General features: G+C 43.4%; 2 protein-coding genes across 5 annotated transcripts in view; one reads left to right on the forward strand and one right to left on the reverse strand.

The window, feature by feature from the left end:
• The window catches only part of INTS13 (integrator complex subunit 13), a 25,906-nt gene extending 23,764 nt beyond the window's left edge, over nt 1–2,142 (forward strand). For all 4 annotated transcript variants that reach the window (XM_087722370.1, XM_087722372.1, XM_087722371.1 and 1 more), the window contains exons 15-17: nt 234–373; nt 791–926; nt 1,951–2,142. In XM_087722370.1, the coding sequence (XP_087578496.1) occupies nt 234–373; nt 791–926; nt 1,951–1,990 (316 nt within the window). In that variant the 3' untranslated portion in view covers nt 1,991–2,142. The remainder of the gene's footprint in view (nt 1–233; nt 374–790; nt 927–1,950) is intronic.
• A 3,740-nt stretch (nt 2,143–5,882) lies between these two features.
• Nucleotides 5,883–15,596, reverse strand: LOC106538138 (uncharacterized). The gene is made up of 4 exons (XM_087722377.1): nt 15,281–15,596; nt 11,645–11,832; nt 7,914–10,033; nt 5,883–7,085 (listed from the first exon to the last, which is right to left on the reverse strand). Exons 1-4 carry the CDS (start codon nt 15,554–15,556, stop codon nt 5,995–5,997), a joined length of 3,675 nt encoding a protein of 1,224 aa, XP_087578503.1. The 5' UTR covers nt 15,557–15,596; the 3' UTR covers nt 5,883–5,994.
• Nucleotides 15,597–24,030: the final 8,434 nt, after the last annotated feature.

A 24,030-nucleotide genomic window follows, 5' to 3' on the forward strand; every position in this document is an offset into this window, starting at 1 on the left:
TAACCCTAACCCTTAACCTAACCCTTACCTTTATGTGAATCGGCTTGCTGTAATTTAATTTTTATTTCAATTTTTCGATCTTTTTCGTTGCGTTGTGATGACGTCACATACGCGATTTCGTCGACCGCGCTTTTGTGGAACGCGGTTTTGACGGGTCACGGTCATCGGCTCCACCACAAAACCGCGGACGACAAAATCGCGGTTATCGAGTTATTTTCTCTCGGTCTCTGTAGGTTAAAAGGCTTATTAGATCGCGAAAAAGAGGAACTCGCAGAAGCAGAAGTCATCAAAGATTCTCCCGATTCCCCGGAGCCCCCCAACAAGAAGCCCCTTGTTGCGATGGATGACTTGCCAGGGCCGGAAAAAAATAAAGGTACGGTCCAAATCATTTCAAGCTATCCCAAAAAGTGAACCCGTGGCTGACGGAGGGCATATTTTTATATATGTATAAGTAAGGAGAATTAAAACCCGAAGAATTGGCTTGTTCGTTGTCAGTTCATCACCCCACGGCACTAATCATGTTAATTTCAACCAGGCATAAACCAGCACCGTGGTTGCGTTGTAGATTGAACAGATTATTAAAAAAAATTTGCACCTGGAGGGCAATTATTATTGTTTTAACAAATTGGAGATGCGGTTGTAGATTTTTACGGCGAAAAGTAAGGCAAATAACAGTACGAACACAGGAAAAGGCTTTGTTCTTTTGGAGTGCAAGTAAGAAAATTAGATTTAAGAAGGCAAATTAATGAGGGCGCTTAGATTTTCTTCATGGATTTTTATCTTTTTATAGGGCCAATATCCCTTCTGTCCCTTTGGAGCAACAGGATTAATGCTGCAAATTCTAGGAAACATCAAGAATTTATTGGCCGCTTAAGTTCTGTCAACAATAAAGCCGAACTGTACCAACATCTTAAAGAGGAGAACGGGTTTGTATCTCCACGTGGCTTGCTACAGGATGTGTGCTTATGTCTGGTTGATAACGTATCTGAACATTTTGCCCTTGGCATTAAAATATTCTGTTAGTGCTGTGTGTGTGTGTGTGTGTGTGTGTGTGTGTGTGTGTGTGTGTGTGTGTGCTTAGAGGTGGAGTTTTCACAATCAGGAGGCTAGAGGCAGATATTTCTCTCTCTCGACACACTGAGAATATATATCTGCTGAAGAAAACTCCTCATTGGCAACAGGAAGGGCTTCCGGGCACTAAAACACACTGCTAGTGCCATTCATTTGCCCAGATTCCACCCTGCAAGGAATTATTGGGGTCGTTAAAAGATGATGATGATGATTATATATGTACCGTTTACAATAAGAATTATAAATAAAGAGCCAGAAGGCGAACATTTTGTTCAACTGTTGAAACATTTCAAAGGTTTTAATTCTTGCAAATATCATCTTGCAAATAAAAGGTTTACATGGACATTGCTTGTTTGATAAAAAAAAAGCAGTGTGTTAAGAATATACTTAATTTCCTAAACTCGACAGAAATTCCCCAGGCTGAATTCCTGAACTTAAAACGGCAATTAAAGTAATTGAAGAATGCATAAACCATCTTGGAGATTTATGTTAAACGGAAGTTTATAATAGCTGGCCAGCCTTGAATAATAGAGGCCTTGCTTCCCGTTAGGCTTATTTCGATCCCGTTCTGTGGATTTGATGACATAAACTTCCATTCCCCAAAAATTCAGTTGATTCTAAAAGCAAGATTAAAATTAGTTGACCTTCAACAAGAGTTGCAAATGTAAACTGAATTAAGTAATGGTTGCAAATTGGTTATAAGGGAACTACAAAGTTTTCTGTGTTTTTATTCTACCCTGCTCTCTACACATAATTTTAACGACTGTATCTCTTTTTTAGGTTTAAAAGTGTAATGATGAGACTCTCGGCCTCATTGTCCTATTTTTAGATAATTGACAAAAGATATTCATTAACCTTGTCATTTTGATTTGTTTTCAGAGTGGAAAGCACAGAAAATGGGAAACCCAGCCGGCAGTGAATTCTGTTCGCCACCTGTAAACTTTTAATGCCTGATTTGATATCTCTCTCTAACTGTACAGTTCCGTTATTTTGGTTGCTTTTTACATTTTTGTAATAATTTTAGCGCTTTTGTATGAAAAGATGCAAAATAAATATACTATTTGTTCCAAACCCCACGGGACTCTTTAAGAGGAAAGAGAATTTCAATTTGCACGCAGATCTTTTTATGACTGCATATAAAGGGCGTTGTTGTTGTTGTTGTTTTTGTTCGAAGAAAAAGCACAATTCTTGCTACTTGAGTTTTTTCTTTGGTTTAAATCCTATTGCAATAGCAATAGCAATAGCAGTTAGACTTATATACCGCTTCATAGGGCTTTCGTCCCTCTCTAAGCGGTTTACAGAGTCAGCATATCGCCCACACAGTCTGGGTCCTCATTTCACCCAGAAAGATAGATAGATAGATAGATAGATAGATAGATAGATAGATAGATAGATAGATAGATAGATAGATAGATAGATAGATAGATAGATAGCAATAGCAGTTAGACTTATCTACCGCTTCATAGGGCTTTCAGCCTCTCTAAGCAGTTTACAGAGTCAGCATATCGCCCCCACAGTCTGGGTCCTCATTTCACCCAGAAAGATAGATAGATAGATAGATAGATAGATAGATAGATAGATAGATAGATAGATAGATAGATAGATAGATAGATAGATAGATGATAGATAGATAGATATAGAGAGAGGGAGAGATAGATATAGATAGAATAGAATAGATAGATAGATGATAGATAGATAGATAGATAGATAGATAGATAGATAGATAGATAGATAGATAGATAGAACTATAGCAATAGCAATAGTTAGACTTATATGCCGCTTCATAGGGCTTTCAGCCCTCTCTAAGCGGTTTACAGAGTCAGCATATCACCCCCAACAACAATCCGGGTCCTCATTTCACCCACCTTGGAAGGATGGAAGGCTGAGTCAACCCTGAGCCGGTGAGATTTGAACAGCCGAACTGCAGAACTGCAGTCAGCTGAAGTAGCCTGCAGTGCTGCATTTAACCACTGCGCCACCTCGGCTCTATTGCTATACTTGAGAGTCCAGGCTTTTAGTGAAATGCTGTTAACGTCGTCCATGCTGGCTGGAGAATTCTGGGAGTTGAAGTCCACACATCGTAATGTTGCTTCGATTGAGAAAGGCTGCGTGATTCCATAGAAAACCCCTTCAAGAAACTCACACGTTGTGTAAACTGGCTAGTTTAAAGAGCCGAGGTGGCGCAGTGGTTAAATGCAGCACTGCAGGCTACTTCAGCTGACTGCAGTTCTGCAGTTCGGCTGTTCAAATCTCACCGGCTCAGGGTCGACTCAGCCTTCCATCCTTCCGAGGTGGGTGAAATGAGGACCCGGATTGTTGCTGGGGGCGATATGCTGACTCTGTAAACCGCTTAGAGAGGGCTGATAGCCCTATGAAGCGGTATATAAGTCTAACTGCTATTGCTATAGTTCTTGTGTTGCAAGACTGTGGTTATTTAAGATGGAGCTCAGAGTAGAGGTGGGTTCCTACTGGTTTGGATCGGTTCGGCCAAGTAGGTAGTAACTTGGATGGCCACGCCCCTGAGCCGGTTCTGTCGGTGGCGCCATAGGGGCTGCCATCTTGTTCTTTGTTACTGCCCATGTGCATGCGCGAAGCACGTCCCTGGGCGAACCGCCAGTAACAAAAGCCGGAACTCACCCCTGGCTAAGAGGAAAGGGTTAACTCTACCTCTTCTCTTAGAACAGTGTTTCTCAACCTTGTCAACTTGAAGATGTCTGGACTTCAACTCCCAGAATTCCCCAGCCAGCGAATGCTGTCTGGGGAATTCTGGGAGTTGAAGTCCAGACATCTTCAAGTTGACAAGGTTGAGAAACACTATCTTAGAAGTACAACTGAAGTTTCCTTTTTGCCCTTTAGAGGAAATCCCTTCGGTTATTTTAAATCCTCCTCCTCCTCCTGTGGTCCCCCCCCCTTTCTAATATGTACAGGTAGTCCTCAACTTACAACAGTTTGTTTAGTGACCATTCGAAGTTACAATGACACTGGAAAAAGAGACCGATGACCATTTTTCACAATAATGATGGTTGCAGCCCCCCCCCCCCCGTGGCCACGTGATGCAAATTCAGACATTTGGCCACTGACTCGTATTTATGACGGTTTGCAGTGTCCCGGGGTCACGTCATCCTCTTTTGCGACCTCCTGACAAGCAACGTCAGCGGGAAATCCCAATTCACTTAACCACCAAGTTATTAACAACTGCCGTGATTCACTTAGTAACTGAAGAAAGTTCGTAAAATAAGACAAAGCCCAACCATCTCGCTTAACAACGTAAATCTTAGGCTCAATTGTAGTAAGTCGACCGCCTGTATTAATTTTATTTTAATACATTGCACATTTTTTAGCTTTATTTCTTGTTCTAATTCACCTTTGCTGAGATAAGTTAGTCAAATTTATAGATTTGATTAATAAATAAATGCCAGTTTTAAGAATGGGGGCCTCACTGATAGGTGTGTCTAAAGGGGCAGTCTCCCCTTTTTTAAACAGTATGAAATCTCAGGGCCTTTCCCTATCAAGGATGCTATCATTAACAACTTACTTGGACTTAATCTTCGTAAATGTCAACGTCCATAAGGCAGTGACCGTTGCATTGTGAAGGCCAGGGGCAGGACGTCACGGATTACAGCACGCCATTGATCCCGATTTAGGGCGGCTTGTTGGGCATCGGTTATCGAGAAATGGAGTGGTTGAAGATCCGTGAGCCACTTGGGATATCCATATTTTCTTTGGGGCATTTCGTGCGATTTTCCACCCATCCGGTCGCAGCGAGTTAATCGATCGGTAAGGTAATCGGCTATTGTCCATACGGCAAACGTGTCCAAACCATCTAAGTCGTTGTCTTCTTAGGTAAAGTTCGATTGTAGTTTGGTTTTTACACAGCTGCAATACCGTTTCGTTTTTCCCTCGGTCCCGTAGAGTTATGTGCAGAATGTTGCGCAGGCATCTTAGCTGGAATCGTTCTAATAGGTTCAGGTCGCTTTTAAGTAAAGTCCACGATTCCGAGCCATACAGTAAGATTGTGCGGATGGAAGCATTAAATATCCTCATCTTGGTCGCAATCGTCACGTCATTTTGGCTCCACAGGCACTTATCATTAACAACCTAAACACAAGTTGTGATTGTTGCAGGAAGTTATTCCTGTCGGCTCCATCTTTGCTGACCGAGAACAGGAGCTGAACATGGTATGAAATACTTTGCTGGTGACCAAATGACGGGACAACTATCTCATCCTATCGAAAGGGGGGAAAGTTTCTGGCTAAGGTTCTTGGTTAGCTACACAATTTTTATTACGACATTTTGAATAATATATCCAAACGTCTAATTAATTATGGGAACTTTTTTGCAGAAAAAAAAAAACCCTATGCCTTTGTTTACGGCTAGAACAGGGGTGACGAACACAAGGCCCGTGAGCTGGATCCGGCCCATGATGTGGTTGGATCCGGCCCCTGGGGATGCCTTAGAAAATATAAGGCCTGCAGCCATCTTTTATTTTGGGTTTTTGTCCTGCCATACTTTCTATTATTGTGCTGTGCATTTTCTATGGTGGGAAAATGGGAGGGGGGGGATTGTATGGAGTTAGATGATATGTAGCCATAACAACATTCTTTCTAGAAAGCCAAGGTGACACCAGGATCGCTTCGGCTCAGTCTACACAATGCGAAGAGGAAGCATGCCAGCACTTTGGGGAGTGGTGTCAAGCTGGCCATGCCCACCCAGTCATCCCTCCCCCGGAGTCAACCAAACCCTCAATGCGGCCCTCAACGAAATTGAGTTTGACACCCCTGGGCTAGAAGGTATAAAAAGAAGAAATGGAGTACAGATTCCAGATAGACTTTTATATAGACTCGCTTTGGATCACGAGACAGAGCAGCATATAACTTTAATAAATAAATGAGAACAGACTTGTATTGGAACGAGTGAGTGGGGTCATCCGGGATCCTGTCTCCCATACAATGGCGGAAGTCTATATTTGGGAGGGGATGGAAGCCTTGTGATCACCAGAGCTCGATGCGGCCTGAAGGAACGCTGTTGGAAAACCATTGACACGGGTAACGGTAACCGAGTTAATGGAGGAACATCCCGTTCCAACGGAGGAGATTGGCGCGAAGTCGGCGTGTCCATCTTGAAGTCGATGCGGCCACAGGAAAGTGAACACAGTGGTTGAAACGTTTTCTTGTGATACTTCTGACAATGGACAACAATTAGGAACACTAAAGTTGTGGAACATACAGCAATTAACAAGGCCGTGAGAGCGTTTGTTATCCAACAGTTGCCGCCGTTAAATCCAGTGACAGTCCTGTTGAACACTTCAGACTTGTTCGTTGGTTTTGTCGCGGACGAGCAAATCCCAGCATACGCCACTTCTCCGATCTGTTCGATTTTGAATTCTGGCAACATGGCTTCCGTGAAATCTGGATGGACGTCTTCCCCGGGCCTTCCTAGTTTGGTGAGCACATGCTGGACGTCATCTCTCGCACATTTCTCAGTCTTTGGGCACAACGATTTGTTGTACCACGTGAACACGGCGGACCCAGTTTTGAGATGAAGCAGAACCACATCCGCAGGGCTCTCCGCCAACAAATAATCGGAAAGTTTCTTGAAAAAGAAGTGAATCCTTGTTCTGTTTTTCAGGAACGAGTGGTAGCTATTTGTCGCGATGACCGTATAAACGTGGCACGGGATAATAGCTGGTTTGAATATTTGTACGACGAATTTATCTTCGGTCTTTAATCCTCCCGAGTCTGTGGCAAAGAGTACAAACTCTTGAGGGGAATACTGGAAATCAGCAGCAAGCGGATAACCATACATACTTCGATCCCTGGCATTAAATTGTAACCAGCTTTCCAGATCTGTCGGGGAGCCGTCGACGGGGATCATTCCGAGGGTCAGCTGAGTTGAATCCCCGTCTTCTTGGTCATGAAATGTTTCTGGCGGTATTAAAAACGAGAACTCGTGCCCGACCGTGGCTGCGATCCACTTAATGGCGTGAATGACTCTGGGAGGAGTGTTTGGCTGACCTGAATAAAAACAAAATCATAGAAGAGAACGGTAAAGAACCAAGTCTACGAAGGTTCTCCATCATCCAGGTCATGGTTGTCCTAAAGGTGCTTTTTTCAAGAGGCAACTGGACTTTTTGGTATTTCTTTGAAGACGTCTCCAAGAAGCTTCTTCCACTCTGAAAGCCGAAGAGTCCAGAAAACCAGGAAGTCCAGTTGTCTCTTGAAAAAGCCCCTTTGGGAGAAGCACCCTATCCAATGATGATGAAGAAGGCAACCTGTGTCTCTGGGCTCTTTCTAGCCGCCCCTAGTTGACTTGGTTAGAAAGAGATGGACCACCGTTTGATATTGAAGGACTCCTTATTTCCAAGCTATGGATCGGACTTTAAGAGTTCCAACACGCTTCCTGAATAGTTTTGTATTCCAGTGGTACCTTGGTAGACTCGTTACTTAATTCCTGGAGGCACCACCTGTACTAAAAATGAACACAGGTAGTTCTTCCCCGTTCAAAGTTATAATGGTACTTATGACCATTTTTCACACTTTGGACCGTCGTAGCATCCCCGCGATCGTATGATTTACAATCAGATGCTTGGCAACAGACTCAGATTGATGACGGTCGCGGCGTCCCGGGGTGTGTGTATCACGTGATCCCCCCCTTTTGTAACCTGACTAGCAAACTCAACGGAGAAGCCAGATTCACTTAACAACCCTGTGACCAATTCAACAGCAGTAGTGGTTCACTTAACAACAAGATTGTAAGATGGGGTGTCTTGCTCAACAACATAAACCTTGGGTTCAATTGTCATAAATCAAGGGCTACCTGAACTAATTTACACCACAACTTACCTTGTGTTTTCTGGTACGGAGTAGTGGCAGGAAGTCCATTCTCCACAGATACTCCTATGTGGCTGAAAACAATGACCGCTTCTTTCGATTTTGAGACAACATCCTTTGTAATTTGGACATTCGTTTTGGTTCCAAACGAGCTTCCCAAACTTAAATCGTTGGTATCCAGTGGCAAAGCATCGGATTCTATCACTGGCGTTCGAACTAAATTGCGGATAGAGTCACACTGATTTGTAGAAAAATGAAAACTGGAGGTATGAGCAAGTTCTAGAGGGGGAGTAATCCATAAAGATCCGCAAGAGAGCCATTCCAGTGCCTGGCTTTTTCTATGAGATCTCTCTTCTTGACGAAGGAATCCGCTGCTTAAGATAACAGCACTGGATGTTGTGATATAAAACAGAGTTGTTCCTTTTATCCGAAGGGAGGTGTCCATTTCCGTTTTCGTAACTACTAAGACACTGTTTCCTGTCGTAACAAATCTGTAGGTCAATGGAATAGTTGCAAAAGATTCACCGGGGTTCATTCCATCTGAGCTAACCTGTCTTCTCTCGGGCAATTTTTCCATAGGGAATATATTACCAGATCCAAACAATAATGTCAATTCCACTGAAACTGATGAGAAAGAAGGGAAAAGCACAGGGTTGCTAATTGTTTTAGTCAGGAGGCTAAGTGTTAGTAGAGTTTTACTGGAGAATAAAGTGTTGTTGTTCAACCTATCTGTGGAACGTTTTGATGAAGTTGGAACATTATCCCAGCAATACAATTGAGTTGATGGGCATGCATTGGGTAGAGAACCAAGTTTGGGGTGAAAATCTGTAACGAGAGCATCAAATATGGATGGGATGTTGGTCAAGATGGAGCTTTTGATCCATTCGGAAAGGTCTGTCTGCTTTATCGGTGCTAATGTCATAAAAGTATCTGACACAGAACTGTCGACATTAAGTAATTTTGGATTCCAATAGCTGTCATGTAGGAAAATCAGAGAGATTGCATCACTAGAGAATGACAGTTCAGAAGATGACAGTGATGTCCTTAAATATGCTAAGGTCGCCATGGAAGGCCGAGAAAGTTCGATTATAGAAATGATCTCTCCAAATTTAAATCCAGACATCGTTCGATGCATGAACGGGCTATGGTCACTTAGATTTCTTAATTCTCCTGAGAGAGGTTCTGGAGATGATGGGGTAGAAGGCATTTCTTCTGGTAAAATGTCCCTTGGATGGCCAACAGAGTTGGAGAAATAATTTTTGGTCATAGGTATGAACAAGCTGAAGTAATAGAACGTGGAATTATACTTCGGCTCAGATTTTTGAGTCGTGGGGAAATCCCCTTGTGTTGCAGTATCTAGTGAGGGTCCATACAGTAGATGCTCTGATATTGGTGGGGTTTCAAAAGTCCCTTTCTCCTCAAATTCTGTGGAGCTTAGCATCAAGGAAGGCGAAAGTTCAGAAGAGAGGTAATGAAACAAGGTAGATTTGGAGACCTGAAGGCTCTCCAAATCCACATTGACCATTGCAGGTTGTGTACTGAGGTCCGCGTAAGGATGGGTAACAGAGAAAGTGGTTTTATTGACAAGTGATGAACTTGCTTCAGACTTTACAACTGAAGATGTCTCTGGCACAGCAGCTATCAAAACGGTGGAGTTCTCCGTTTGGCTTGGTCTCCATGTAGGCTTTGGGGTGGACATTTTTCTCTTCTGCCAAATCTTCTTGGGGTTCCTTTTTTCATAGCCTTGTTTAAGGACTCTCCAGCCGACAATTTCATAGCCCAGGAGCCACGAGAGATTGTCGGACTCAACATTGTGCCTCAGAACTTGCACCAATTCAGACAGCATCGCAAATACCCCGTAGCCAACTGGCCAACAGAGTCCAAAATGATGCCTTTTCGTGGAGTTGATGTAGCTGAGACCTTCAGCCAATACCGTTAGGTTCCGAAAATATTTATTTAGGGAATCTCCGACTGAGATGAGCGCGAGTGAGGAAGGATCCAAGTGGAGATATTCTGCCATGGTGCAAATCAGATTGAGTCGTTCTTTAATTTCCGGAGTATTGTCTGTTTGAAGTACGATCTCAGCGAAGGTGATGGAAAGGTGTTTGGAATACCAACCTCCAGAACAAATACTGAAATCCCCAAAACAAATACTGTTAAAAGACGGACCACCTTTTAAAACATGGAATTATAATTTAACATTTTCTAGATCATATCTATCTATCTATCTATCTATCTATCTATCTATCTATCTATCTATCTATCTATCTATCATCTATCTATCTATCTATCTATCTATCTATCTATCTATCTATCTATCTATCTATCTATCTATATGTTGCATTTGTGCAACAAAGGCAACATAAAAAAATGGCTTTCTGCCTGGATGGCTCCTAGGGTGAGCCGAAAGACAGAAAAGGGAAGCAGTATGCTCCCTCCCATATTTGGGCATACCAGGAGTTGTGACACAATACACACACACACACACACACATAAAGTCAGTATATATTTGTCACAAACGTATCTATGAAAAAGCTTCTAAGGTATAATTTTAAAAATGGCTCTTAGGTTAGGTTAAAGAGGTTAGGTTAAAGGTAAAGGTTCCCCCTGCACATATGTGCTAATCGTTCCCGTCTCCCGGGGGCATTGCTCTTCTCCGTTTCAAAGCCCAAGAGCCAGTTCTGTCTGACGACGTCTCCATGGTCATGTGACTGGCATGACTAAAACCCGAAGGCGCACGGAACGATGTTCCCTTCCCACCAAAGGTGGTTCCTATTTTTCTACTCGCATTTTTAATGTGCTTTCGAACTGCTAGGTTGGCAGAAGCTGGGACAAAGAACGGGAGCTCGCTCCGTTATGTGGCGCTAGGGATTCGAACCGCTGAATTGCTGGCCTTCTGATCAACAAGCCACCTCTGAAGGTTAGCTTAACAAAGAACAATTGGTTGAAAATTGTCCTAAAACATTTCTTTTAAAATGGACAGTACATAACTATTGTGGAGTATGTGCACTTGTCATCCAAGAAACTTCTTCAGCTCTGACTGGATGGTGGGGAATGGAAGGATTTAAAGTCCTTGCAGAGAACTGGTCATTCTTGGATCAGAACTGAAAAGAAGAAGAAAGTCCTGTTGCCTCCTGAAAAAGCACCTTTGGGACAACCATGACGTGGATGACGGAGAATCTCTACAGACTTTTATCTGTGCAATTTGGGATGGACACCCTCAGAATGGTTGTGGGAGAAGGAATGGATTTCCAGAGGGGAAAAAATTGCAGACTACAGGAACCATTTGCACCACTCAGGTGACCCCGAAGACACAGATAAAACCTCCAAGTGGCCTCAACGACCCTCTAAAAGGATGCAAACGACCAGCTGTCTGCAAGGAATATAAATCCTTCCGTTCCCCACCATCCAGTCAGAGCTGAAGAAGCTTCTTGGATGAGAAGCAAAATGTCTTCAAAGAGAAAGAAAGAAACCTCCAAGTGGCCTCAATGACTCTCTAAAAGGATGCAAATGACCAGCTATCTCCAAGGAGTATAAATCCTTCTATTCTCCCACCATCCAGTCAGAGCTGAAGAAGCTTCTGGGACGAGAAGCGAAACGTCTCCAAAAGAAAAAACAACAACAAGAAAGTAGAGTTGCCTCCTGAAAAAAAGCCATTTTCAAGTCAATCCTGTAGGTATTTGAAAACAGACCCACATCAAGACGATCGAAAGGCATCGTCCCGATGTGTCAACGCAACTTACATGTTCTTTGCATGGACGCAAATGAAATCTTGACCCCGGAGTGTAACCTCTGCCCTTGCGGATGGAATCTCACATGCCTCGCCGTGGGCCACCACAGTCAGCTGAAGTCCTTTCTCTGTCAACCGTATCCCTTCGTGCACATTAGTGGAAATACTATGTTCTAACCATTTTGACAAAGCCAGAGTGATCTAAACAACAATAATCACATGCACCGTATAAGAGGCAGTAAGGCTATCGTTCAAAACCTTGGCGCTTTTTCCTCTTCCCCCCTCCCTATTTTCCCATTATTATATATATATATATATATATATATATATATATATATATATATATATATATATATATATATATATATATATATATATATATATATATATGTTTTTTATTTGTGCTGATAAATAAATAAAGGAAGACTAGTATAGATCTATTTCAAGCTATTTAGCTCTCATCAGCTAGCCATATCCTTACTGGGATTCGAACCTGTGCTCTATTGCCTTCCCAGGCAGGGAGTTAACCATTTGAGCTACAGAGAACGACTCCTTTTATCAGCCAGCCAGGGTGGGAGGTATATACTTAAAGTCACAACCCCTGGTATGCCCAAGTGTGGGAGGAAGGTCACACTTCCACTCTCTGTCATTAGGCTCGTCACAAGAGTCCATCCAGACAGAAACCCAATATTTTTACTGTTGCCTTTGTTATATTTGTGTTTTTTATTTGTGCTGATAAATAAATAAAGGAAGACTAGTATAGATCTATTTCAAGCTATTTAGCTCTCATCAGCTAGCCATAGCTTGAAATAGATCTATACTAGTCTTCCTTTATTTATTTATCAGCACAAATAAAAAACACAAATATAACAAAGGCAACAGTAAAAATATTGGGTTTCTGTCTGGATGGACTCTTGTGACGAGCCTAATGACAGAGAGTGGAAGTGTGACCTTCCTCCCACACTTGGGCATACCAGGGGTTGTGACTTTAAGTATATACCTCCCACCCTGGCTGGCTGATAAAAGGAGTCGTTCTCTGTAGCTCAAATGGTTAACTCCCTGCCTGGGAAGGCAATAGAGCACAGGTTCGAATCCCAGTAAGGACATGGCTAGCTGATGAGAGCTAAATAGCTTGAAATAGATCTATACTAGTCTTCCTTTATTTATTTATCAGCACAAATAAAAAACACAAATATAACAAAGGCAACAGTAAAAATATTGGGTTTCTGTCTGGATGGACTCTTGTGACGAGCCTAATGACAGAGAGTGGAAGTGTGACCTTCCTCCCACACTTGGGCATACCAGGGGTTGTGACTTTAAGTATATACCTCCCACCCTGGCTGGCTGATAAAAGGAGTCGTTCTCTGTAGCTCAAATGGTTAACTCCCTGCCTGGGAAGGCAATAGAGCACAGGTTCGAATCCCAGTAAGGATATGGCTAGCTGATGAGAGCTAAATAGCTTGAAATAGATCTATACTAGTCTTCCTTTATTTATTTATCAGCACAAATAAAAAACACAAATATAACAAAGGCAACAGTAAAAATATTGGGTTTCTGTCTGGATGGACTCTTGTGACGAGCCTAATGACAGAGAGTGGAAGTGTGACCTTCCTCCCACACTTGGGCATACCAGGGGTTGTGACTTTAAGTATATATATATATATATATACACATACATACATATATATACATATATATACATATATATACACATATATACACATATATACACATATATACACATATATACATATATATACATATATATATACATATATATATATATACGTATATATATATATATACGTATATATATATATATATATATATATATATATATATATATATATATATATATATATATATATATATATATATATATATATATATATATATATATATATATATATATATATATATATATATATATATATATATATATATATATATATATATAAAGTCACAACCCCTGGTATGCCCAAATATGGGAGGAAGGTCACACTTCCATTCTCTGTCCTTCGGCTCGTCACCTTGTGACCTTCCTCCCATATTTGGGCATACCAGGGGTTGTGACTTTAAATATATACCTCTCACCCTGGCTGGCTGATAAGGAGTCGAGCTCTGTAGCTCAATGGTTAACACATCTGCCTAAGAGGCAATAGAGCACAGGTTCGATTCCCAACATGGGTATGGCTAGCTGATGAGAGCTAAATAGCTTGAAATAGATCTATACTAGTCTCCCTTTATTTATTTATCAGCATAAATATAACATATATATATATATTACATTACATTACATTACATTACATTACATTACAGTTTGATAAACCAATGCAGATTTGAAGAGAAAATTCTGGCCTCAATCGTGATTGGACATCTTGGAGTTCCTGCAGTTTAAACTCATTTCTCAAGCTTCAAAGGCAGGAAAAGGGATGATTCCGGTCCCAGTTCTAACCCAACATCATATCACCCCAACTGGTATATTTTCTCTCCCAGGAAGATCAGCCGCTCTTAACTATTGTGTTGAAGGAAGGAGTGGCAAATACTTCAGATGTTTTGAAGCCGTAAATCTGCTCTATGCTGCAACGCATATAAAAATAATGGTGTTTATACTCCCAGTTTAAAAAAAAATAATATGTTGATGGTATTTGCAGAGATACCATTCTGAGTTGTTAGGCAATTGTCAGTGAGATGTTGTAATAAGCTGACAGGACAGGATAGGATAGATATTGGAAGGAAGAATAGAATAGAATACAACAGAACGGAATAGAAAATATGAAATAAAATAGAAAGGATAGAATAGAAAATATGAAATAGAATAGAATGGAATGGAATGCAGAACAGAATAGAGAATAGAAAATATGGAATAGAATAGAATGGAATGCAGAACAGAATAGAGAATAGAATAGAAAATATGAAATAGAATGGAATGGAATGCAGAACAGAACAACAGAAAAGAATAGAAAATATGGAATAGAATAGAATGGAATGGAATGCAGAACAGAACAATAGAAGAGAATAGAAAATATGGAATAGAATAGAATAGAAAATAGGAAATAGAATAGAATGGAATGGAATGCAGAACGGAACAGAATAGAATAGAAAATATGGAATAGAATAGAATAGAAAATAGAATGGAATGGGATGCAGAACAGAACAACAGAAGAGAATAGAAAATATGGAATAGAATAGAATAGAAAATAGGAAATAGAATAGAATGGAATGGAATGCAGAACGGAACAGAATAGAATAGAAAATATGGAATAGAATAGAATAGAAAATAGAATAGAATGGAATGGAATGGGATGCAGAACAGAACAACAGAAGAGAATAGAAAATATGGAATAGAATAGAATAGAAAATAGGAAATAGAATAGAATGGAATGGAATGGAATGCAGAACGGAACAGAATAGAATAGAATAGAAAATAGAATAGAATGGAATGGAATGCAGAACAGAACAGAATAGAGTAAGGGGAGGGGAGGGTAGAGTTGTGTAGAGAGAGGAGAGAAAGGAAGAGAAGAGAAGAAGCGAAGGGTAGAGGAGAGGAAAAAAGAGAAGATAATTCTTTATTGGCCATGTGTGATTGGACACACAAGGGATTTGTCTCTGGTGCAGAAACCCACCGCAGGGAACAAAGCAACATTACCTCATAGTACGTTATTCTTCGTTGGCAGGCAAAGAGGGATAGGGGATGAGAGGACCTTTTCCCAGTGACCGCCCATCTTCCCGTAACCCCTTGAAGGATCTCTGCGTCTTCACACGTGCGATGTGGTTCCTTGGCAACAAGGGAAATCCCAGCGACGATGAGGAACGTCCAGAGGAAGACATTCAAGGAGAAGGCTGTCGGAACCTGTTTCCCTGAGGGCAAAGGAAAGGCCAGGTCGATGTTGGAGGCCATCCTGGGGTTGGTTGAGGCATCCATCCAGTTGTGGAGAAGATAAGCTTTCCTAACACTGCAGATCAGACCGATGGGAAGGTAAAGCAGGTTCAAGATTATGCAGAAAACCCATAAGGACCTCAACAACCAGGCATCGAACCTTTGATCCATGGAGCCATTGATTTGCAAAATTGTAGTCCTCGAGAAGAGAAAGTAGACGATCACCTTTCAATTCTAAACTAGCTTGTTTCCTTCAGTGATTAACACTCTCTCTCTCTCTCTCTTTCTCTCTTTCTCTCTGTCTTTTTCTGTCTCTCTCTGTCTCTGTCTCTCTCTGTCTCTCTTTCTCTCTCTCTCTGTCTCTCTCTCTGTCTTTCTCTCTATCTCTCTTTCTCTCTGTCTCTCTCTCTCTCTGTCTTTCTCTGTCTCTCTCTCTCTCTCTGTCTCTCTTTCTCTGTCTCTTTCTCTCACTGTCTCTGTCTGTCTGTCTCTGTCTTTCTCTGTGTCTCTTTCTCTCTGTCTTTCTCTGTCTCTCTCTGTCTCTATCTGTTTCTCTCTGTCTCTCTCTCTCTCTCCCTCCCTCCTGCCCACACTCTCTCTTCCCCCCCTCCACCTCCCTTTTTTCTGAAAAGGCCACTTCCGTCAAATGAAATCCTATACTGGTTCTCCTGGGTAGAAGGGGAGGGATTTAACTGCCAGCTGGACAGCAAGTCCAATCTGGAGTTAGACATGTCTACGATTCAGTGACCTCAATTTAACAGAATAACAGAGCTGGAAGGGACCTTGGAGGTCTTCTAGCCGAGCCCCCTGCTCAAGCAGGAGATCCTATACCATTTCAGACAAGTGGCTCTCCAATCCCTTCTTTAAAAGCTCCAAGGATGGAGCACGTATAACGTTTGAAGGCAAGCAAGGTCCCTCCTGTTATTCTTTTATCCCAACCTCCTGGATCCTTCCAATAACGAAAAAAGATTAGAGATGAGCTTGCTTTTTTCTTTCTTCGTTTTATGACGTTTTGTTTCTGTTTTTGCTCGTTTTATGCATCTTGATCTTCTTCATCTGTTCCTAATTCTCCATTGACAAAGCACCAGCGAGGCCCTGAAGCTTCTTACGATGGCTCACCTGTTCCTTTGGTTTTTCAGTGCAACCTGGGACCTGTCTTTGTCTTCTGGTTGCTGGGTTACTCGGAGATGCATCTCCTCGGCAGCTCCTCGGGTTACAAGGCTCTACAAAAGCCAACTTACTCCTGCGAGGAAACAGGATATTTGTTACGAGATGAGATTACAACACGCTTTGGGGCTGGATAACGCCTGGGCACCGTTAGGAATCTCTTTCAGACCACGTTTATTATCAGGCATCTTTAATAACAAAACCTACAGTTCAGTGTTAAGATTCTTCTGACTTCCCGTGATCTGTCCACATCACGTAGTGTAAAAAGATGATGATTTTATCCCCATGCTGAGTGGAGATGTAGAAAGCTACTATTCCGGTTCACAAAAGCAATTGAACTGCCCGGCTATAAACTTTGCATGTGGGCAAGATGCCCCCAATAGCCAATCAGAGATGTCATTGCGAGTGACAATTTTTGGGTGGGGACGTTCAGCTCCTCAGATTCCTTGGAAGCCGTTGAAAGGCCTGTTGATGGGACTCAGATCTTCCCGTAGATAATTTCAATCTTTGCAAGAGTCGGCTGCAGGGAGGGAGACACCGTTGTAAAGAAGGCCAGGGACTAAACGGAGTCAATTTCTTTAAGAAATGCAACAGGGACAGAGTTGGAAGGGACCTTGGAGGTCTTCTATTCCAACCCCCTGCTTAGGCAGGAAACCCTACACCCCTTCAGGCAAATTGTTTCTCCAACATCTTAAAAACATCCGGTCTATTGTACATAACAAAGACCTACCTACTTCATCTACTGCAATGCTTACCTGTGTGTGTAGGCAGGAAGAGGCTGTGGATCCATGTGCCCAAAATGGGCAGACCAGTTCAGGGGCGTGGCCAGCCAGAGGTTCACTACCGGTTCTGCGACCCAGCCCTGCATACCACTACCACTTCCAAGGTGGCGCAGTGGTTAAAATGCAGCACTGCAGGCTACTGCTAGATCAGCAGGTCAGCGGTTCAAATCTCACTGGCTCAGGGTTGACTCAGCCTTCCATCCTTCCGAGGTGGGTAAAATGAGGACCCAGATTGTTGGGGGCAATATGCTGACTCTCTGTAAACCGCTTAGAGAGGCCTGAAAGGCCTATGAAGCGGTATATAAGTCTACTGCTATTGCTATTGCTATTGCTATTACTTCGGCCAAACCGTTCCGAACCGGTTGGAACCCACTTCGGTTCCTATCCAAGATGTTTCATCAGGGAAGAAGATCTCCAAAGAGAAAAAAACCAAACTCCATTTGCCTTTTCACCAAGCACCGTTGGGCACACCTGGGAAAGCGACGAGAGTTGGACCTGGCTAACGTTTGGCGTAAAGATGGCCAGAGCACCAGGCCAGAGGGCTAGAGGACGATGTAAACAGAAGGAGCCGAACTCATGGAGATGCCCAACCTCTTCCTTACTGTTGTCAAGACGACCACATGGATATTGTATGTAGGGTGTTGGGTTATTGTTGCTGTTGATTGATGAAGCATGCCTGCTCACTTGCCTTATGACTCAATAACCTGATCTTGTCTGCACATGTTGCAATCCCCACAGACTCCTTGGAGTCATAACTCTTTAGACGGCTTGATGGATATGGAAACAAAAACCTATCTGGATCCGTAGAATTCCTGAGAATTGAGAGGGATTGAAACAGTGGTGGGTTTTCAAATTTTTTTAGAAACTCTTCTGTAGGTGTGGCCTGCTTTGTGGGAGTGGCTTGCTGGCCATGTGACCGGGTGGAAGTGGCTTGCCAGCCATGTGACTGAATGGGAATGGCTTGCCAGCCATGTGACTGAGTGGGAATGGCTTGCCAGTCATGTGACCGGGTAGGAGTGGCTTGCCAGCCATGTGACTGGGTGGGAGTGGCTTGCCAGCCATGTGACTGGGTGGGCGTGGCCAACTTGTAAAATGTGATGAAACTCACTTAACAACGCTCTTGCTTAGCAACCAAAATGTTGGCTCAGGAACTCTGGCATTTGAAGCACGCAAGTCTTAAAGCTGTCAAGTTATAAGACCCTTGCGCCCCTAACCCTTTAGAAAAAAAAACCCAGGGGTGTTCAAACATGACAGCTTTAAGACTTGTAGACTTCAACTCCCAGAATTCCTCCTCCAGTCATGTTGGCTCAGGAACTCTGGCATTGAAGTGTGCAAGTCTTAAAGCTGTCAAGTTACAAGACCCTCGCACCCCTAACCCTTTAGAAAAAAAACCCAGGGGTATTCAAACTTGACAGCTTTAAGACTTGTGGACTTCAACTCCCAGAATTCCTCCTCTCGCTCTTCATCTTGATGATGTGAGGATGGGCAGAGGGGAGGGAACTGGAACCGGTTCTAAATGGCACTGTAGATTTGTGGAACCTCTTCTATAGAAGAGGTTACAACTGGCAGGAACCCACCCCTGGATTGAAAGCACAGAAGTGAATAACAGAGTTGGAAGGGAGCTTGGAGGCCATCTAGTCCAACCCCCTGCTCAAGGAAGAGACCTTATATCATTTCAGACAAAGAGGTCGCCCATTCTCTTGGCGCTCAAAGCTCGGGAAAGATGAAATGGAGAGGGCAGTATGGATATTCTTCCATGGTGCACCAAAACATATCATGAACAATTGCAGGAACTGGGAATGGCTAAAGAAGGACCAGGGGAGACAGGATAGCAGTCTTCCAATATTTGAGGGGCTGCCACAGAGAGGAGGAGGGGGGTGTCAAGCTGTTTCCCAAAGCACCTGAAGGCCAGTCAAGGAGCAATGGATGGAAACTGATCAAGGAGAGATTCAACCTAGAAATAAGGAGGAACTTTCTGACAGTGAGAGCAATCAACCCATGGAACAGAAGTTGCCTTCAGAAGTTGCGGGAGCTTCATAGATAGATATAGATAGATATAGATAGATATAGAGATAGATGGATGGAAGACAGACAGACAGACAGACAGACAGACAGACAGACAGACAGACAGACAGACAGACAGTGAGGAGGTTGGGAAGGAACATGGGCCAGACCTGGAGTCCGGGGAAGGCTCAGACGAGGGCTCTGTGTCGGAGGCAGAGAGGGAGCTTGACAGCAGTGAGGCAGAAGAACAGCTGGAGCCTGTTCCCAGTGCGAGCATGCGCAGAGCTGCCAGAAGTCAAGAACAACTAAGAAAGTAGGGTTGACTTAAGAGTAAAGCCACACCTTGGAGGTGATTGGCCCCTCCCGTAGGAAACAAAAGAGGAGTGAATGGGGAGGGGGCTTTTTGTAGGAAACAATTCGTTCCTTTGATTGTTTCAAGAGTGGAAAGTTCTGTTTGTGACTATAAGAGACTCGGTGCCAAGTTTTGCCTTGCCCTGCATTTGGAAACTAGTTATCTGGCAGCTCTCCAAACGAGATAAGGTGCGTGTGGATAAACACTCCTCGGAAAGACTGTTTGCTAAGCTTTGCTGACTGTGAATGGAAGGAATTCACAGTCGTGTAAATAAAAGAGGGTTTTGCAGGGACCAAGACTTTGCTTCTCGCTTTCTAAGGAAGCCAGAACACCGTTGTCACTCCGAAAGGTAACTAAACGAACTGTCGTAAGTCAAGGACTCAGTCTGAGTCGGTTCCGTCGACTAAAACATTTTGGGCTGTTTCCTTATCAGGCAGGACTTTCACCTCCCAGAGAAAATGTCTGTTCTTTCCTTGGTACTTTGACCGTTGATTGACAGAGGTGAAAAGAAATAGAATTTCCTCCCTTTGTCCTAACTGGGCTCTTGAGATTATGCAGAGCCAAAACTCCCAAGTTTAATCCAGAAGACAGGAAGTGATTTTGCAAAGGCCTTTCTGGGCATTGGATATTGAGTTCCTGTTGATTTGCGTTTTTATAGCTTCCCCCCAGGCATTTCCCAGCTTTATGAAACAACTCCGCGGATATTTTTAAATCGAAGGAGCCCAAGGACTTTCTCGCTCTCGTCGGTTTTCAAATCGTGCAACCTTCCTTCTGTTGGATTCAGCTCCAAGTGGATTGGGGGGAAAAGACACTGGAAACACGGAGGCCGCTCGGAAAGATGGTTTTAATGGTGGACAGGATCACAGCTCCTGAACAGAAAAGGGGGATCATCAAATGCTTCCAGATGTTGGGTGAAGAAGAAGAAAAGAGAGACAGAGATGCTGAAAGTCCCTGGTTTTATGCCCTCTCTGGCCTTTGATCTCGATCTTGCATTCTGATTGGTTGCCAGACTCCCATGGGGGGCACGCAGGGGCAACTCTTAGGCTGTGCTTTGAGTCCAAGTCCTGGCTGATATAATTTCCCCAGGTGCCTTGGGGGTGAAGGGGCCTACTAGGAACAGGCTCCCCCTGTTCTTCTTCCTCGCTGATGTCGGTCTCTGGAGGCTCCGAAGGCAGCGCATAACCCCCCCGATGGCCCTGGCCCCCCTCTCTGCCTCCAACGCAGAGCCCTCGTCCGAGCCTTCCCCGGACTCCAGGGCTCCCCAACCTCCTCACTGTCCGACTCTGCTGCCAGCTCCACAGGCCACTGGCAGACCACACCACTTTCTTCCAACAGTGGTACCCTCTGAGCATTGCCTTTTTCATTTTTCTGCCCCCCACCTCCGCCCTCAAAAAACATTGTGCAAGAATTATGTTTCTTCTCGATAGGAGTGTTCCAATTTTAATTTTTTTTAAAAAAATGTTTCTTTCAGAGAGAGAAAGAGAGACAGAGCGAAAGAGAGAGAGAGAGAGAGAGACAGATATAGAGAGAGAGACAGACAGAGAGAGAAAGAGACAGAGAAAAAGAGAGAGAGAGAGAAAGAGAGACAGAGAGAGACAGAGACAAAGAGACAGACAAAGAGAAAGAGAGAGACAGAGACACAGAGACAGAGACAGAGAGAAAGAGACAGACAGAGAGAAAGAGAGACGGAGAGACAGAGACGGAGAGAAAGAGAGAGACAGAGAGAGAGACAGAGAAAAAAAGAGAGAAAGAGAGACAGAGACAGAGACAAAGAGACAGAAAGAAAAGAGAGACAGAGACAGAGAGACAGAGAGACAGAGAGACAGAGACGGAGAGAGAGAAAGAGAGAGACAGAGAGAGAAAGAGACAGAGAAAAAAAGAGAGAAAGAGAGACAGAGAGACAAAGACAAAGGGACAGAAAGAAAGAGAGACAGAGACAGAGAGAAAGGGAGACAGAGAGACAGAGACGGAGAGAGAGAAAGAGAGAGACAGAGAGAAAGAGAGACAGAGAGACAGAGATAGAGAGAGAGAAAGAGAGAGACAGAGAGAGAAAGAGAGAGAGAAAAAGAGAGAGACAGAGAGAAAGAGAGAGAGGGACAGAGAGACAGAGAGACAGATACAGAGAGACAGAGCAGAGAGAAAGAGACAGAGAGACAGAGAGAAGGAGAGACATAGACAAAGAGATAGATAGATAGAGAGAGACAGGGAGAGACAGAGAGAGAAAGAGACAGAGAGACAGAGAGACAGAGACAGAGAGAAAGAGATAGAGAGACAGAGAGAGACACAAAGAAAGAGACAGAGAGACAGAGAGAAGGAGAGACAGAGAGACAGAAAGACAGAGACAGAGAGAAAGAGATAGAGAGACAGAGAGAAAGAGGGAGAGAGAGAGAGAGAGACAGGGAGACAGAAAGACAGAGACAGAGAGAAAGAGATAGAGAGACAGAGAGAAAGAGATAAAGAGACAGAGAGACAGAGACAAAGATAGAGAGACAGAGAGAAAGAGAGAGAGAGAGAGAGACAGGGAGACAGAGAGACAGAGACAGACAGAGAGAGAAAGAGACAGAGAGAAAGAGATAGAGAGACAGAAAGAGACAGAGAGAAAGAGATAGAGACAGAGAGAAAGAGACAGAGAGAGAAAGAGACAGAGAGACAGAGACAGAGATAAAGAGATAGAGAGACAGAGAGAAAGAGACAGACAGAGAGACAGAAAGACAGAGACAGACAGAGAGAGAATGAGACAGAGAGACAGAGAGAAAGAGAAAGAGAGAAATGAATGAGAGAATATGCTAAGAAAAGAAACAAGATTTGCATCTGGAATGTAGAATTACCTCTCTCCAAAACCAGCTGGGGTGTGGAGAAATATTTATTTATTTTTTTGGCTTGTGTGAACTCGTTCCATCCAGTCTTTGTGCTGTTGTGTTGCCTCGCAGGCAAACAAACTGTTAGCTGGGAGACCAAATGAGGGCTTAACACCTCCTTGCAGATGGTGCGTTGCTTTGGAAAGTTTGCTAAACAATTCCGTGAAAGGCTTTGTGTGACACCTGCGGGATAAAAACTCTTTGATTCTGGGATGTTTCCCAACCAAGACTTTTGTGAGGTCACACAAGCAGGCTGGGTGTGACTTTATGCCGTGTCCCGATTGAATAATGCTACTTGCTCCACGGAGGGAGGCAACCTTGAATTAAAGGAGACAGCAGTGAAAACAATTAACCAGTGGAACGACTTGCCACCAGAAGTTGTGAATGCCCCAACACTGGAAGTTTTCATCACTTTCATTACAGAGTTAGAAGGGACCTTGTAGATCATCTAGTCCAACCCACATGCCAAGTAGGAGACCCTACACCATTTCTGACTGATGGCAGTCCAGTCTCTTCTTGAAAGCCTCCAGTGACGAAGCTCCCACAACTTCCGAAAACAACTTCTGTCCCATGGATGGATTGTTCTCTTTCTAAGAAGAGATTTGACAAACATTTGTCTCTCTCTCCAGTCGATTTGTCAGCTGTAGAGTGGAAGCGAACAGGCCTTAGCAGAGAAAGGGAATCCTAAAAACTCCTTCGAAGCACCTGGCAGGTAGGGTCTCAAAGCCTGTCTAAACAGATGCCAGAGCAGGTAGGCAGAAGGAGGAGAACAGGGCTGTCTTAAGTTCAGCAGAACATGTTGCTGGAGGCCACCAGACAAGGCGTGGAGCAGAAGAGGCCACATCTGGGGAGAGCCAGGAATCAGAGGAGCTGCCTCCAAGAAGAAGATCCAGGAAGATCCCTAGGCAGCTGAAGCCGGAGAAGAATAGTCAGCAGAAAATCAAAACAAAAACAACTTCAGAAGTTGGCATCATTCATGAATGACTTCCAAGAGGTTCACAGGTTGGAAATCTGGCCATAAGAACACCGAGGGAAGAAACACCCAGCGGCTAAGTCCGGGTGGAAGGAAGGAGCAGCCAGCCGCGAGGTGCTTGATTTAATATGCAGAGCAATAAAAATTTAAGTTGTTTAATTAAGTTGCTAGTGTATATATTTGCGCCTGGTTCCGATAGTGTTTGTGTTTCTTCGCGTCAGGGTTGACTCCTGGCAACAGCCTGAACAAGTCGCTGCAGTTTTCTTGGCCAGAGTTCAGAAGCTGTTTGTCGTTGGGCCAGTCACTCTTTCTCAGCCCTAGGAAGCAGGCAATGGTAAAGCATTAAGTAAAGATAAAGATTCCCCTCGCACGTATGCGCTAGT

This window comes from Thamnophis sirtalis, unplaced genomic scaffold (genome assembly GCF_051295495.1).
Source record: "Thamnophis sirtalis isolate CommonGarterSnake01/CBP01778 unplaced genomic scaffold, rThaSir2_p1.2 scaffold_9, whole genome shotgun sequence".
Taxonomy (NCBI): Eukaryota; Metazoa; Chordata; class Lepidosauria; order Squamata; family Natricidae; genus Thamnophis; species Thamnophis sirtalis.